At 39.4% G+C, this 17,922-nt stretch overlaps 1 protein-coding gene across 3 annotated transcripts in view; it reads left to right on the top strand.

Annotated features, from left to right (window-relative positions):
- The window catches only part of GRID2 (glutamate ionotropic receptor delta type subunit 2), an 805,832-nt gene that overhangs the window by 730,581 nt on the left and 57,329 nt on the right, over positions 1-17,922 (top strand). For all 3 annotated transcript variants that reach the window (XM_040555872.1, XM_040555874.1, XM_040555875.1), the window contains one exon: positions 1,729-1,895. In XM_040555872.1, coding sequence (XP_040411806.1) covers positions 1,729-1,895 — 167 coding nt within the window. The remainder of the gene's footprint in view (positions 1-1,728; positions 1,896-17,922) is intronic.

Below are 17,922 nucleotides of genomic sequence, written 5' to 3'. Positions count from 1 at the left end.
GTATTGTTTATTAACAATGAGGTTACTTGTATCCTTTATGCCCTGGCCATTTAGATAGACCTAAACCTCCAGTGAGAGACAAAAGAGCATTCTTAACCATTTTCAGAGCCTGAACATTAAAACAAACCCAGTCCTGCATTAATATGTGTATGTATTTTGAAAACACTTTTTTTTATCCTGCCAGTCACTCAGAGTCCACAGATAATACTGCTCCAACATCTACACGAATCCTCCTGCTACCATGTCTACAAATGCAAATAGGAAGCGTTCCCTTCCCAGGCCTGCAGTGTCTAATTCAGATTGATTATGCATGAAAAGGAATGTGTCCCAAATGCAATAGTTCCTTGTGCACTGCATCTTGTGAGCAAGCAGCCGGTGTGACTTGCTTCAGTAACTTTTATGTGTAAACAGTCTTTAAAAACATAATCTACATTGTCAAAGACTAATCTAGATGATGTACTGACATTGCTTATCTTGATATGCTGACTGGGTTTTGAATTCTCTTTGGATTGCCTGGCCCCAGATGGCCTTTTTGTGTGTTGTTTACTTTTCACTTAGCTGTCACATATTTATTCCCATTAGATGTACAAAGTCAATGGGTTGAGCCTGGTTTTACAGCATAGGTGGCTAATATGGCATAGGGAAAACTCTGAGTGAAGCCAAGCAGAGAGTCAAAAAAAAAAGCAAAGTGATTCTTCATGTCTAACACAGAGACCAACAAAGCAGGAAACTGGTAAACGTTCTGGTACAACGTATAGAGAGGTTTGTGTTTTTTTTTGTTGTTTTTTGTTTGTTTGTTTGTTTGTTTGTTTGTTTGTTTTTAGAGAAACGTGTCTAAACTGGAAAGTGAAAATTCACTGAAATAGAAGAGGATTTATTTAGATCACATTTCTGTTTTTAAAAGCTTTTTTCTGAATACATTTTAAAATATTGTACACGTTCCATATATTTAAATTAAGAAAAAAAAATCTAGATTTGTTTCAAATGTAATGGATGGTAAAATATTACTTCAGAAGCCTATAGAGATAATGAGTTGTTTTGGATTTATCTTAATCAAGCAGAATGACTTACATGCTCTTGCTGTACAAAAGTCTTTGAAGATATATAAAATCCTTCATGTTGGCTCTAGCTGAGAGAAACACTCTCTCTCTAAAAAAAAAAAAAAAAAGAAAAAAACTAGTTGGTGTGATCTTATCCACAATCATTCACAGAGTCCAAAAGACAAATGGGTGCTCCTGCCATCTGTGGGAACGTGAAGCATGACTGACGTGTGCACCGTCTTGAACTGCGCTCTTCAGTCTGGGTATCCACACATACCCTCCCACACTTCTCCCAGTGTGAATACCTGTCTTCCCACTGAATGGTTGCTTTAATGGTTCATAGAAAAAGCTCGGTGGAAGATTAGGGGTGAAATTTAACACTGATGGAGGGAGCTTGATGTTTCCTCTCGTTCCCTGAGCAGGGAAAGTAAACGTTTCTTGCATGGGACTGTTTCAGTGATGCCATGTCATTCACAGATCACCTTTCTTCCATTTCTGCTGAGCTGCTCAACCAAAGCACCACGTTGTAACAGTCATGGTGCGTGTTTGGTTTTGACAGCTCTTGGGCACCCAAACTTCATTTTCTTCAAAGAACAGATTGTGCTGAGACTGCCACCTTTTTGAGGTGCACTGACCTCCTTTTGGACCGAACAGTCCATCATCTAAGCTCTTGTTCTGTTTACTGCAGGTGAAATATGGGAACTATGCCTTTGTATGGGATGCAGCGGTACTGGAATATGTGGCCATCAATGATGGAGACTGCTCTTTTTACACGGTCGGGAACACTGTTGCAGACAGAGGATATGGAATTGCACTGCAGCATGGCAGCCCTTATCGAGATGTTTTCTCACAGAGGTAAGTGCTCGGTGAAAGGAAAAACAGGCCCTAAGAGAAGGTGTCTCTCAGCTCTGGACCCTTCTTTGAAATTAATTTTCTGCTAAGGGAAAACATCTTGTTCTTACAATCCACTTCATGATTTCTTGCATAGGCATTCATTTTCTCAAAGATACAGGGTTGTTCAGTTTTGTAGAAGCTGCTTTAAAAATACTTCTTGTTGCTTTTATTTGGTTTGCTTTTGTTTCTCTTGACGAACAGGAGATAGGAGATAGGCTGAACTTCATTAACAGAAAAATGAGAAAAGAGTTGGTGCATTTGTTTTAGATGGACATTATTCAACCTTTCCTGTTATAGAAGAGTTCTCTTAAAGAGAAAAGGGTAAACTTGACTGCTGATGGAAAAACTGAAGGGATGAACAAGTATATTTGATGTTTCAGTGAAAAGACCTGTATTAGAACCCAAAAGCATTGATGCTGATCCCAAAACTAATGAATCACTTGGTCTACAAAAATGAGATCTCTGGATGTACCTCTGGTACTAAGTTCCTACTAGAAACTGAAGTACTAAATTAATTTTATGTATTGCGCCTTTGCAACATTCATGCTTCATTCCACTATTGTTTCCTAAATCAAGATGTGTGTGAAATATATATATAAAAAAATACACATACATCTGTGGTCTGACTGTTAGGAGAAGATGTGGGTTAATCTCATGATTCTTTTTCATTCTGAACCTATTCTTTCAACCCAGTTTCTAATTTATTTTTTTTTTTGCATTAGGATTTTTAGGTTTGCATTAGATTCATGTAGCAAAAATTTTACAGTTGCTGTGATGAAATTTTTTAGTGTGGCTGAACCATTGTGTCATACTAATATGCTTCACTCAGGGTCTTGCCTCTGCTTTCAGGCCATAGAATGAGATAGAGAAGAACGTAATTAATGAGTAACAGTATGCAGATTCAGAGAAATCAGTGTCTGAATATCTGCTCACACATACTAAATGAATAAGGAAGGCTTACATTCTTTGAAAATGTTGTATTTTTGGAATGATTCAGCTGAAGTTTTTGCTGACATAGGATCAACAACAAATTTAATTTAAATGAAACATATATTTGCTTTATGTATTACAATTAGCATTATAGGCCATTATTTACTAAATGCTTTAATATTCTGGACATGACCAGGCGGTGTCCATTAAAAGTCTCTGGTCGGGTTCTCCATGCAAAACAAAGGAGCAAAATTTCTTTCTGTAATCTTTCCTAGACATGCTTCCATCTGCTAGAGGTCTCAGGTGTTAGTCAAGGTGTTAAGTTGTCTTCTTCAGAGCATTACCGATTTAAGCTTGAGTACAAATATTTGAAGACAGGGGAATTTCATAGACTGTGTCATTATTACTAAATATAAAGTACCTGCCAAGTGGCACGGCATGGCGAACAGCTGAGCTTTCCTTGTCTGCCCCACTATCGCTCTGCAAGTCAAGATGGTTGTATCCAAACCACCCCTTAGGAATGGTTTCTGACATCATTTATAGAGTTATTGTAGTTCTCAGTACATCGGGGAGATGGTCACAGCTGGCTCTGGTAAGAGATTATCTTCTGCATCACAGTACTCCACACGTGGAGAGGCTGATCTTCTGATGCCTTTTGCAACTTCTGGATCATTGGTCTGTGCAGGCCTGACATTTCCAAGAACAATTTTATTTCATAACAAAATTTCAGTGTATTATATTTTGAAGGTGTGGGAAAGCAGAAAGAAGCATAAGAATTTGCACATATATAACTCTTTTTTATCTGAGGACCTTCAAAGCACTATTTAAATATTACCATCTCTCAGTGGAAAGTAAATGCCATTTCCATTTAATACTAAGAGAATATATAACATAAAGGGACTTAAATGAATTTCCAAGGTCGGATGTTTTTCCCTGGTGAAATCAGAGATCGTAGACACTCAGACTTCCTCATTTTCAGTTTCCTGCTATAGTTATCAGAGTTCAGCCGGATGAAGAAAGGGATTATTTGTGAGATCTTTGACCACAAGAGGGTCTGGATAGATATGCAAAACTTAGCACTGCTGAGAAAATAACTTGTTGCATTATCAAAACTGATGGCTGAACAGAGAAATTGGAATTTGCTTTGAGTTATGCTACCTAATGGAGAATTAAGAGATGTATATTCTGCAAATGTCTGTGCTGCCCTTATATTTTTATTTCTGTATTATGAGATCTTACTATATTGCACTTGTAATTATGTCCATAAATACAAATTTACACTTTGAATCTGCAAAGCACAGTATAAGAAACAAACACATGGAAGAGGAATCATGCTTACAAGGTAGCTTACAAGGTGTTTTTTTCCAAAAACTCTTCATTACCGTTCCTTATGATTACTTCCATGTGGTTTTCACAAATCATCCTTACTTTTTTTCCTAATGAAAAGGCTGAACCTTCAGCTGCTGCAGCCTGCATACTAAATAGAGAGGAAAGTAGATTTCACTGGGTGGGATTAGCAAATGTTCACATGAATATTTCACATTCTTTAATGCAGTAGGGAACTGGATTGAAATATATTGGCATTTCTTGATCTTTCCCAAAATAAATATATTTATGTAAAAATACAGGGCTTCTCTTTTATGAAATTTCATATAAACCCATAAGCTGCATAGCGTGAAATCCCTAGGGTGCATCTGTAAAAGGTCTGGCAAGATTACAGGAGATTTTGGTCTCGGTGCAGGAAGCATGGGCATGAGTTTAAGGCTTTTCATTACTTTTCCTGAACATTCAGGCCATTCCCAAAGAAACAGTAAAAGAGATAGAGAGGTGACTCACCCCTCGTTCCCCAGGCTACAGGGCATGAGTTGCAGTCATGATAACACTGTGGTGAGGTTTAGACATTTGGGATTTACAAACAAACGCTATGTTTGGGATGTCTGCTATGCTGTTCTATAGGGGATTAACACATGCAAGGCACACAGGCTGCAGTGCCTGGAGCACGGTGCGTAGACAGTGCTGACACTCAGTACACTTGTGTTCATAATTTTACAGGTGTAAAGAAATACCTCCAACCTTCAGAGAGAGGAGTGAGCACTGCCATGTATTTGAACTGATGCAGCTGAAACTTAGAATTTTGATTATAAATGCAATCTTGGGAACAGTGAAATAGTGGTGAAGGGTGTGGCAAAATTCACATAACTTAGCTACTATGCACATTTACTGTTAAAAAATTAATTCCAGCCACACCGGAGAATCTGAAACCCTGTTCAGGGTTATTCTCTACATCCTGAAGGAAATCTAACATTTTGGAGATGAACAAAGTTTTTGACAAGAAGAGTCAAGTAATTTAAAGAGCAATATCAATATACCTTAAAAAAAAAGCCCTTTTTATGGGTACAGTTTATCATAAGGGAAGGGTAGCCAACTGAAAGCACTGCAAAGAAACTGATCTTTGAGACTTTTCTTTTTCATATGCAGAAAATCTCTTCTAGGCAAAAATAAATAAATAAATAAATAAATAAATAAATAAATAAAAGACATGAGCAACAGCAAGAGGTCGGACTGCAGAATGAGGTTGGCATTTTGCTGTAATGGGTATGGGGAAGTGGCCAGCAGGGGTCCCAGGCAGCTGCTGTGACCACTCTGCCTATTGCTGCCTCTGAAAGCAGGTCCTTCAAGTCCATCCAAAAAATAATGTATGTCAGTAGCACAAATAATATAGGAAATGCTCTGGGTAACATTTGAATGATGTACTTGTCATAGGATCCTGATGACTTCATTCATGTGTCAGAGATCTTAACAACTGCATCTGGCCATGCCATTAGGCAGCCAGTTGATGTGCTCAGGTAGGTTGCTGTCCCCTTGCCTTTGTCACTAAGGCTTTACCTTCTGAGCACTAGCAGCCTCCATGCAGTGTGTCAGTTTTCTGTGTCTCTCTATTTTTCTTTCAAAGTAATGACAGGGGCTTTAATAATAGGAACTGCCAAATTTCGTAGGAGATCTTGAAGAGGATGTGTCATTTGATTCACAAGGAACTGTATGCTGACACTAAATTTGACACCTATTAAGTCTTTTCAGCCCTAAACTTTAAAACTTCCACTGCCCCCCAGAAGGCATAAATATAATTGCAAGCTCTTTCAGCGTACTTCACAGGCTGCCCGTGCTGCCTGCAGTGCAGCAGCAATGGCTCGAGCACTGCACCGGTGGCTGGCTTCTGGAGGGGGTCAAGGAGGAGGTGGTAGGGAAGCTCTCTGATCCTGTTCACGTCCCCCTTCCTCTGCTGGTGGACTCGCTTGTTCTGCAGCCAGGCAGCATGCTAGAGGCAGAGGGAAAAGGAACAGTAGTTTCACACTCATCAGAGGCCAGCTTCTCACTTAAGCAACTCAAAGCTGTCAAAACCAAGTACCACTGAGAAATTAAACCAGAGTCGTGCTGCATTTCTCATATTCCAACATTGTCCATGTGCACTCTGCCCCAATGACTTCACTTTTAAATAAAAGGAAACAGGAACAATAGGGGGAAAAAAAGGCAAAATGGACCACAGGGCTAAGTAGAATGTGATTCTTGCTCATTGTTCATCAGTTGTATTTCCCTAAACAGCACTCACCATGGCCAAGCACAGGTTCCCAGATGCATAAAGTTGTCTCTGTGCCAAAGAAGAAACAACAGCCACACGCCTCCTGGTATTCATTTGTTAGGGGCCGAGTATGCAATGGCACATTTCATGGAAGGTACAGCCACCATGTAGCTTCTGCAGAAACCTCAGATTTAATTTGGCATAAATCACAAAGGGTGGCAGAGAATTTGTGTTTCATCTAGAGAAGCCAGTCATTTCTTTCTGTCCTGGGGGAAAAAACGAAATGGAGATTTATAATGATTTCCCCATAGCGAGCTTTAAGACACCTCACTAGCGGAAAGCATTGCATTTTTCAGATGTCCAAAACTTTGGAGGCAAAGAGAAAGCCATCATGTAGAGTTTCAGACTCCCCCTTAGCAAATCATTAGAGGTATGCTTTAAATAAATGGTATGTGTTTTTTTTTCATGTCCTTTTTTATCTCATCAGCAAAACCCTGAGTTTTAGAAAGTTCCTGCCCTGAGTCATAAATATGTGTTCTTCTTGTCTCCTCGCTATTAATTCTCTCTCCTCGGGTTTTCATTCTGTCTTGGAGGTCACTGATGTCCAAAGACTACAGCGCAAAGAAAATTACTTCCTTCCCAAATACCTTCATTTCTTTTTCTGAGTCCTTGGGACTATGTACCCCTTTCTTTGAGGAAATTCCTCCCCCCACATATTTTTTCAATGAAAATGTAAGAGACTATCCCTTACTTTCTAATTTATCCTTTGCCAGACATGGGTAAAAGAAGAGTTTTAGTTTACATCCTAACCCTGTAGAGGGCTGGCCATAATGATCTAATTGGATTTTTTGTGATTAAATACAGAGATCATCTGAAGAATAGTAAGTAGATGCCATTAGTAAGAGCTCAGGTTTGCTTTGCCTCCATTGTTTGTTTAGAATTGCAATGCTGTTCTGAGCTGCATTTAAAACACTTAGAAAAATACAGCAGAGAAGCCAGTAAAATCACCTACACACGCACCGAGAACTTTTTATTCTACCAGAAAATTAGAAAATTCTGCAAATTGGGAGGATCGTTGGACTTGAAGCAAACTCTGAATTTAAATAGAAATCTTTAATTCTTAGAGCCTGCCCTTAGATCGTGTCACAAGTTCATATAACTGAAATTACATTAAAGGAGAATGTGACAATTAGTTCCAGATTTCAGAGCAATTTGACATGAGGATATAGCATTAATTAATTCAGATATAATCACTGTTAAGAAAAGAGTTAACTTCAGAGTAGCACATAATAACAAGATAGTTTCTCAGATAAGCAGGATGTTAAGTAAAAATCCCTCTACTAACACACCAAAGTAATATTTATCAGTCATAAAAAATAACATATTCTATCCTTATGTTACAACTGCCTACATTAGATTTGCAGGAGTGAAACCAGGAATTGCATTAGGCCCTAGGTCTCAAAACGTGTCCACCTTCCTTGTTTCTGACCCAGGTCCTCTGGGATAAACCACAATAGATCTCCATGCCTTGAAAGTCTCAAGTCCATGGTAGATTCATGGTTGGAAGTTGAAAGAGACGGAGACGCCTACAGAAACACACTTTAGCAACTTTTTAGTATGCTGTAATATTAACTGATGGGGTGGTTTAAAAGGTTTTGGAGTTGGTCTGAAGTTTATAACATGCACATAATGGAAAATGTATTCCTGAAAATATATAGCAGCAACTAGCAGGTTAGTGGGCTTTTAAAATATAATATTAATTGATGGGGTACGTTACAGGATGCAGAAGTAGCAGCACTCTGATGAAGCATGAGGAGGAAAGTCATAAGGGAAACGCATTAGATCTTCTTGCATTCATACAGCATTGAGCTATGAAAATCAGAGAAGTGCTTGCCTGCTTTGTGACAAAAAAATAGCTTGCCTGCTTTATGTGCTCTGTATCCAATATATGTGGAGAGTTGCTGGACATTGGAAGAGAGGTGCCATGAAAAAGGCACCTCCCCACATTCTCATTTTCCTTGCTACTCTTTTCTTTCTGAAAGGGCACTGCATACAGAGTTTCAGAAAGACAAGCCAGGCAAGCTGTTTATGCATAGAAGTTTCCCATCATTACTCCTGAACTACTCCAAAGAAACAGTCTAAGTGTAATGTGTTAAATTGCTGGTAAACATCACTTTGTGAACTATTTCTTACTAACCCTGTCCATTTCTATAGCTACCTCACACTTGTCTTGCAAAATGACCACATACTGACCAAAGATGCACGAGCAGTACAGTCAGAGGCAGTAGCATTGCTCAACCAACGATATGGAAGTAACATTTATTGTTAGCTGAGTTGTTCGTGTGTTTTAAAGTTTTATAGAGTGAGCGCACGACTGCAGAATTTGAAACTTCTTGGTTATAAATCTGATGACAGTAAAGCTAAAAGTGAGTGGCTTCCCTCCGAGACCTTTCCATTTTATGAATCCCTAATGAAGAGGTTATGTTTGCGGTTAATGCACGCTTTCCTGTAGTACCGTTCAGTTTTTGTGACCACCTTCTCTTATGCTTTCGTCCATCAGTCTTGAGGGGAACAGGTTTAACTGGGCATCAGTCTTGACTTCAAACTGAGGTGGAAAGTGAGTGCAAAGTTTTCCCAGGAAATAAGAGGGATCTGGCTTTGTGACAACCTTTTTGGGAGAACCATAATAACCACAAAAAAGGGTTTAGCTCCCCTACCCCTGTGGCAGTACTACCTGCCAAAGGTTACTGCCTCTTGACCTAAGTTGCACAAAATACAGGTTTCTGATAAAATGAGCAAGAGTAGCAAAATGGTGGAGAATAATAGACCTTTCCTAACCCTTTTTGTTAGTTTAGATGGTAATTGACCTTTAGCTGGGCCATAAAGCTAATCTTCAGCTGGTCCTGTTTTCCAGATAAAAATGAAAGGCTTCTGTGTGAAAATAAAGCCTGTTTTCAAAGCTGAAAAGTGCTCTGGTAAATAGTGAATGTGATGGTATGATGATGTGGGGTTATGACAATACCCAAGCTAAGAATTTTGCTTCTGGGGTGTAGAGCCAAGGAAGAGCGGCAGCAGGGTTTGTAGCAGAGGTGTCTTCCTTTGCTAAATTAGCATGCAAGGAAGAGGTAGGTCCCTATCATTGACCTTGTTCAGAATGGGCTACCAAGCAAGCAACCCTTAGCACTATAGGCTTTGGAGGAGTCAAACCAGATAGAAACATTTGCTAACATGGATCAACTGGAAATGGTTGGGACTCTTGTTTGTACAATCTTTTGTGTGCTACTTTAGTGCCAGTGAAGCTAGATTAGCACAGAATGAAGCAGGGACTTGATCCCAGCCGTCATAGATCTGACAACTTTTATAAAAGCCAAGTGCTTTCCAGAGCCACATTTTGTACTTAAACATGACTTCATTCTGCTTTATGGCTGAGTGCAAGCAGGAAATAAGGATGGTATGGCCAAGAAAAAAAACTCTGCTTGCCACTTTATTCATAAAACACTTGCAAAGTGCATTTAGCAATTTGCCATTGTACCCACCTGCACATAGAGCTTTCAGTGCAGGGCTCTGACACTGTATTTAGTTCATACTTTGACTGCTCAGCTAAAACTTCCATTTGTATGCATTTATTCTGCTTCACACATTATGTTATCAGTCACTTTCAATATTTCAAAGTCACAGCAGTCTTTTTCTGACACACATTTGTCAGAATGAACTGCCTTGATTGCTGTTATTACAGACTGCAGTTCCTGAGTAAGGGAAAAGTCTTATACAGAACCAGAATAATGAAATTGCTCAATAAAACAATAGATAAAACAGAATAAAATTAGACTAAATGAATAGAAAATAGAACCTTTAAATGACCTGCCAAAAAAAAAAAAAAAATAAAGAGAGAGAGGAGAGAAGAGGAGCTCAAGACAGGATTTATAATCCCACACAACAAAATTAATCAGGAAATATCTATTTTTTTATGCTGATATTCAAGGTATTGAAAATTGCTCTTTTCTGCTTCCTGGTAGTGACTCAGTAAAGTATATCTTTGACTTCCTCTTAATCAAATGCTTTATCGTATTCCTCTAATGATCACTCTCAACAGAAGGATTTTAATAATCAGTCCATTACAGTCCCAGCACAATATAATGAGGGGTTTTGGCCTAGACCGAGAGGGTACTTACACTGCTGATTAACTTTAAGTCCTTTTGGTAGTAATTTATCATGGCACATGAGAACATCTCTCTCTCACATGTGCTTAAATGCATGCAGGGGCTTTGAAAGTTCCATCTTTAAGCCCTTCCAGTTTAGGATGCTGGGGGAAGCACACTTGTTTGGAAAGGTAATAATCCTTTTATGCTTATTGTAATTTAAAAGTATTTTTTTTTTTGCATTACATTTACTACTGTTGTCTTCAACTGAAAGAAGAGGGTAAAAAGAAGCAAGCTTCCAAAGCAGTGAAGTAGAGCTGCCACTGAATTACCTTGCTTTTGTAGATATCTACATATTGCAGTTGCTCTCATCAAAGCAGAAAGGTTTCAAATACAAAAGGGTGAAATAGGTACACTGGCTCCAGTTTCATAGATGGGGTTCCAAAATATGCCCAAAGAGATCATCAGTATCTTTTAAGATATCTGAAACCCATAGAACACATAAACTTTGGGGGGGGGGGGGGGGGGAAAACAGGGAAGAATTCTGTTACAGTAATATTTGTACAGAAAAGTAGCAGAATAATAAGGAGGGATTTGCAGCCTTGAGAGCACGGATTAGAAGTTCCTGACCTGTGACTGAATTTTCTTGGGTTTGCATGGGATATCCCTAGAGTGACATATGAGAGGAGGAGAAAGCATGCAGAGCTGAGCCTTGAAGTGGCTGAGAAGCTTGCCCTCTGTTTTGTAATATCGTTTGGCTGCACTAGTTTCCTTGGATTCTGGGGGACTTTGCTTAATTAGCAATGGATCTTCAGATCAGAGAATTACACCAGATTTTTACTGGTCTAGCTGATGAGATGATTTAATCCTATAAATATATCTTTGGCATGATTTAGATGTTAGGCCCAAGATTAGCATCCCCATGAAACAGGGAATTTATGTTCCTTTCTCTTTTTTTGCCTGTGAAGTGCTACACAAAGCTACATAAAGGCATTAGCTCTGACAGTCATGCTTATGTATTGTGCAGCAGTCAGAGCTTTCAAAAAGCTATCAGAGTTCACCCTCAGCATCAAATTCCCCTCCATCGTTCCACCATTTTATATAAATCTGAAGAAAAGTGTAAAATCCATAGAAAAAAAAGCAATTGAAAATGAAGCATTGTTAAAAGCCAGAGGAAATGAAGGTTTGTTTTCATTCTTTATGTCCCTCTTAAATTAGAAATACCTAAAACTTTTTTTTTTTTAATAGCAATCTTGCTCCCAGTTAAATACATAAGGTCTCTTGAAAATAAAGGCTCTTAGAAAGAACCATTGGCAGGTGTTTAATCCAAGAACAAATATATCTATAGCTGTATATATAAGTACATCACCATGCTGGCAGCAACATTTATGTTCTGTGTTCACCCCTAGTCTGCAATGTGGGGAGCTACACCAGCACCCCATTCTTCCTCTCCCTCCTGCCAGCTTGATTTCAAATTCCCTGTTTGTTTTTTCCTCTTTTCTGCCCACAGTGCTTTCCTACTGCTGTTTCAGTTAACGCTGAGCTCTTTGGCCAGGCTGGTGGAGCTGGGCAAGGGCAGCTTTGAGTCCATGGGGTGCCTCAAAACTGGCAAACCGGGATTGGGTCACGGTGAAGGAGAAAGGATTTTTTTTTATTCCAGTTTCTAGGAGGAAGCATGATCTGTTTGTGTGTTCGCTGAGCTGAACTGTCATCATGTTTTAGCTTATGTTTTAAGTAAAGCCTGGGGAAGAGGCTCTCACCAGGAGACTTACGTCCTGGGCTGGCAGCACTGGGAGCAGACCATGCTGTGCTCTTTTCAGCCTACTGCAGACCAAGATGATTCCCACAGTGCTGCATTTTAGGTTCAGTTTTGAAGATTTGCTTGCTTGCTCACAGAGATGCTTGCTCAGAGACACTTACCAGTCCCCACAGGCACTTCCATACATACTAGCATCATTTTCCAAACTGAAGAAAAAGCAGAGATGCTAGCCCTTCATCTTGGCTAGGCAATGATAAGCTCCTTACTAAAATGTTTAAATGTTACATCCCTTTACATCACTAATACACATCTGGCAGATCCTTTACAGGTAGAATTATCGCAGGGCTGAATCTTAATAGTGACGGTGTGGGTTATCTCTGTGTAAATAGCACAGTATCTTTATTCAGCAGGAGAAATGCTGCAGGTCTCAATTGATATATTGACCTGGATAAACAGGATAGTTTATTCCTATTTGGAGATGCTTTCTTAAAACTCAGTTTGTGATGCTTGTGGATAAAACTGATGATTTATTGGTCCTGGATATAGCAGTATACCCAGTGTGCTGCCTATGAACAAAAGTACTTTTCTCCTTAGACCTGACACTGGATTTCACGAGCCTCTTCCTGTACTGCCAGTGCTAATGTAAACATTGCATCAGGGCAAGAAATGTCCTTATTTGTTTGCTGCTCTTTCCAGCAGCCTGCATTGCTTTCATTTTGAGCATTAGTGTTGCTTGCCTTGAGTCATAGTGCTTCGACAGCAGGGTTGTAAGAAGCTTTCTTGGCAACATTTACTTTTCTATGGAATCGTTTCCTAGTTGGGGGCATTATTACCCACTCTGAACTTGAGCCACTGAAAGGATTTCTTTCAAAGAAATATCAACTTCTTGGACTCGGTTTTAAAGGAATGAAGTAACACAGACCTGAAGAAGGAAATACGATATTCATAGGATTATTTTTTAACTCAGAGTTGGGAACAAATCATGAAATTATGAGGCAATTGCTCATAGCCCTGTCAATCAGAACTGCAGCTGATCATTTCTCTTGTGTTACCTGTCTGTTCCTTGATAACACTGTAGTTAGCTAAATTAACTAGTATTAGCTAGATGCTTAAATGTCATTAGGAATTCCTAAACTGAAATCTTTGTTAAAGGTGAAAGTAGAAACCTGTTATTTGATAGAAAGAAATAGGAAAAAAAGAAATGCTTATAATAGTTCCAGAATCAGACATGATAAAATGAAGAAGGTCTGAATTAAGAGGAGGTGAGGAATGCAATTAATTCAGCCAGCCAACCCTAAATCAGCCTTATAATGATGCTATATAGTTAACATATGGTTATGATTATGGTATTTCCTTAGTTATTAGAACATGAGAAGATAAAAACAAGTGTGTTTATTTCTTTTCAGTTTTGTGAGAACATGTTAGATTTTTGTCTTTGGATGATTACTTTGTGGCAGGGATAAGAAGGCTGGTAAGCTGAAAGCTTAGAAAATTGAAAATGTGTGGGAGGAGGCTGCTTAACCCTGATTTGCTCTTCTGAAAATCTTCCTCTGGCTTTACCTACAGCTGTAAGACATAGTCAACCCTTTGTCACACAGGATGCTGAATGAGGTGTTGTAATGGCCTTTCTGGCCCCACTGTCTGTGAATCTGTTTGCTTGATTTTTAAACCACTCTTCCTCTGCAATCAGCCTTCTGCTTTCTCCTCTAAGCTTATACTCCATTACTTTGAAGCATCTCCCTGTCCCATTCAGGGCACTTAGGTCACCCTTAGCAGCATATGTGAATGCTCCAGCCTGGAGCATGTATAGCCCCAGGACATCTGGGAATACTCCAGATTGCTTACTGTCCATACCATGAACCCACAACAAACTTCCAACGATCTGTTCTGCTTCATTACGCTGCTTATTGAATTTTGCTGCTGGTATTGTCTTCCATACTCTTGGGACCAGCATCAGTTGTCATAGCAATTACTGTCAGATGGTTGCAACTTGTATGCTTGAAGGAGGGTAGAAAGGCTGGTGGACAGAAGTAGTTGTAGCTCAGAGAAAATATCAGTTACTAATACTGCTTCGTGACAGAAATATTTGGGGCTGTAGATCATTTGACTTTAATCAATAACATGTCTTTCACATTAGCTCCAGATATTATTGGTTTGTTCTTTAATAAACAAGGTGACATTTAAAATGATTGATAAAATAAATGGTTCTACATCTATGAAGTCATTCTGCAAGTTGCTATAGCAGTCATATGTCTGCCAACCCTGCATGTGGCTTGTCCATTTTATCGCAGGAAACAGTTTATAAAGGAGCCCTGAGGCGTGTTTTAAAAAAAAATATGGTCTCTCATTAATGTCCTTTATGATGCTTAGTCAAAGCTTCCCTAGTGCTCCAGGGGAGACAAGCTGCAGAAGTGACGGCTGACCACACATCTCGGGTCATCTGGCCATGTTATGCTGTGGATGGGACCTGCAGGCAGATATTTGCCTTGCAGTTGAACGTTGGGCCTGCCTATTGGCCCTTCTAACATGGGCGGGTTTGTTTGTTTTTCCTTTTTATGAAGTGAAGAGAAAGCTAAGTCTAAGAACTTAGATTTTGCATGCAAGCTTGAAGAAGATCCACACGTGATAACAGCATGCTTTACTGCTGCCTGAATTATATATGGTTTTACCAGGTAATAAACACAAAATAGAAGGCTTCATATCCTTGACTACTAAACCATTCCACCCAATAATTTCCCCACAGAAATTTTATCTGTACTGAGAAAGTTGAAATCCTTGTAAATAAACATAAAATGGTAGAGAAAATGAAAGCTAATTACATAAATAAGCCACATGTTCATAAGAGTAATCTATCAAGCTCTTTTCCATAAAATACTGACAGAGAAAATTGGTAAAGTGGGGCCTTGGAGCAATATTACAATATATATCTATTAAAATATTCTCTTTTTTTTTTTCCTAAAATAAAGCAACCCTTTCCATGCTAAATATTCTGGGGAGGAGGAGAAGTGTATATTAAATTTGCTCAGTCCATCGCTACATAGACAGGATCAAATTAATTTCTTTCAAAACTCAGAGAAACTGCTTCCCAGCCCTCTCAAGATAGACCTAATACAAAAAAAGTATGTCTCTGGTGCATCTTGGCACAAATTTCTTATTTTGCTGAGCAACTTGACACAAACAGAGATGTTTTGAAACATCCCAAACTGCTTGAAGGTTGGACTATGTTTAACAAAGAGGAGAGGATGGATCTTTAGCTTATTGATTGGCAAAAGTCTGAACACGAGTTGCCTACTTCTCCATCAGGAGTCTGGCTTTCATACCAGAGGGAAAAGAGGACTGATGCTTCACACACAGGTTGTCATGTACGTGTCTCAGGCTTGCTGCAGGGAGGCTCTATCCTGTGCCCGATGAAGCCACACAGCTGGTTTCCCAGCGCATCTCCTAACCACATGCCTTGAAACACAGTAAAGGTTTTGCCATACATTGGGTTGCATTTTAAAACCTCTCAACACTGAATGTATCAATATTGATCATGTGCTGGAGATTGCATTTCTTGATGCTTCACTCTTTTGTAATCAACCGCTCCAAGGGAAAAAAATAATACTTATCTCACCGGAGTCTCAGGGGAAAGGAAGCAGGTTTCTTGTCACACTTGAGTTAACAGTTTTCTGACTGATGACATGTAGAGGAAGTTAAAAGACGATTAAAGCTTTGTGATGCTGGTTTATTTCAAGAACGTGATATGTTCAATATGATAATAAAGTGGGAATTTTTATTCTGTGGTTCTTACAGGGTTGGAATTATTTAGGATGAAATTAAGGATAAAGTGGTGGCTGAAGTCAACCGTAGTCAACCCTGTTTCCGAGGCAGTCGGACGCAAGGTGACAGGAGCCAATTTTAAAACCTTGGTGGAATTTTGCTACAGAGAGCTTGACAGCAAAGCCAAAATGAAAATGATATCATAATGATCCATTTTACGTGGGAGGCTGAAACTTTCAACAGTGTTGGAAGGCACTTTTTTGTAACGTGTTTCAATTTCATAGCCATGCTGACATTGTATATCTGGGATTATCATCAGCAATAGGCACTAGAGAAAGTGGCTTCAGATTACAGCTATTTAGAGGGCTGGTGAAGTGAGAGAGAATCTGGTAGTCCTTTGCAGACACATGAGAAGTGTAAGGAAAGACAGTGTTTCCCAGTGTCATATGTTAGCACAGAAGAAAGAGTGTAAAATCCTCACAGAACTGAGGGATGGTCCCTGAACCATCCACTAGTTCTAACACTTGGGTCCATCCTTCATCTTGTTAGTGTATGGGTGCTAATAATAAGTAATAATAATAATAATACATAGATAATAAATGATAAAGCTACAGTAATAGTGTTACAAGCCCTCAGTACTAGAAGTGGGTTGCTGTAAATATATCTCTACTGGACCAGGAAGCCTGAAGTGTGTTTTTAATAAAGAAACCTTAACTTTTGAGTAAAATCCTCAGGGTCTCACAGGAGTGAAGTTATCATTTAATATCCCCTGTAGAGCTCTGAAATAACTTTGCATTTGCTTAGCTATTTATATGTTCACTTATAATAACATTTTAAGTAAGTATGGTTAGCATTAATACAGTTAACGGTTCATTACTACTATATAGCTTGTTTTATTTACAAAGACCAATTACTCTAGATCACTGAAAGCCAATCTGTTGGCAAAAGCCAAGTATCAGACAGTTCCCAAGGCTGTTTAAAGTACCTTACATTCCCTCAGGTGCTCCAAATTGTCTCTGGGGTTGTGTTGGGGCACAGCCCCCGCTCCCGCTCTGGCTCTGCAGGGAGCACAGGCATTTGGTATTTGAAGCTGGGCACTGCAGGGAGGAGGGGAGCAGAGGTGTGGGGACTGCTCCAGTGCTCTTGGTCTTCCACATGTCCCTCACCGCAATCCAAAGCCCCACAAATGTTGCCACTGTGCTGGTTTTAGCTCTGCAGTCCAAGATCTTTGTCTGACAGAGCAGAAAACCCACGAGACAAAACAACAGGCAATTTACTTTATTGCTGTTGTATGACCATAGGAATCTAAGGGATCTGCTGGGTCACTGAATCCATTATCCTGCTATGATAGGCAAGCACACCATATGATTTCTTTCACAAATTCATCAGGCTGCATTTCAATACCAGTCCGGGGGACTTTTTGTTCACTTGAGTGTTTTCCTGTGAGAAATGTCTTATTTTTCTGGTGCTGCTATTGTTGGGAAGCTTTTCCTGACTTGTGTGTCAGAGTGTCCTTCATAAGTCAAGTCCAGATTTCTTCATAGCCAGTGTGTTACTGTTTGCTTTTGTTAATGTTGGCTTTTCCTTATCTTGGTTTTGTCTGTTTTTGTCTTCACTCGCTCTCAGTTTTCCTCCTTTTTTTCTGTGTACCTCAGACGGGTTTTTATTCTCCTGCAATAAGGCCTCCTTTCTCCTGCTTATCCCTGCATCTCATATCTGCACTTGTCCTAGTTTATTGAAGGTGAGTAATGGCAGTTGTGCAGAGGGTGTCAGATAAAATCACACCTGTACCTTCCACAATTCAAGTCAGAAATTTCTTCCTTG

This window comes from Cygnus olor, chromosome 4 (assembly GCF_009769625.2).
Source record: "Cygnus olor isolate bCygOlo1 chromosome 4, bCygOlo1.pri.v2, whole genome shotgun sequence".
Classification (NCBI taxonomy): domain Eukaryota; kingdom Metazoa; phylum Chordata; class Aves; order Anseriformes; family Anatidae; genus Cygnus; species Cygnus olor.
Note: the sequence above shows the minus strand (reverse complement) of the source record. Positions and strands in the feature narration are given on the sequence as shown.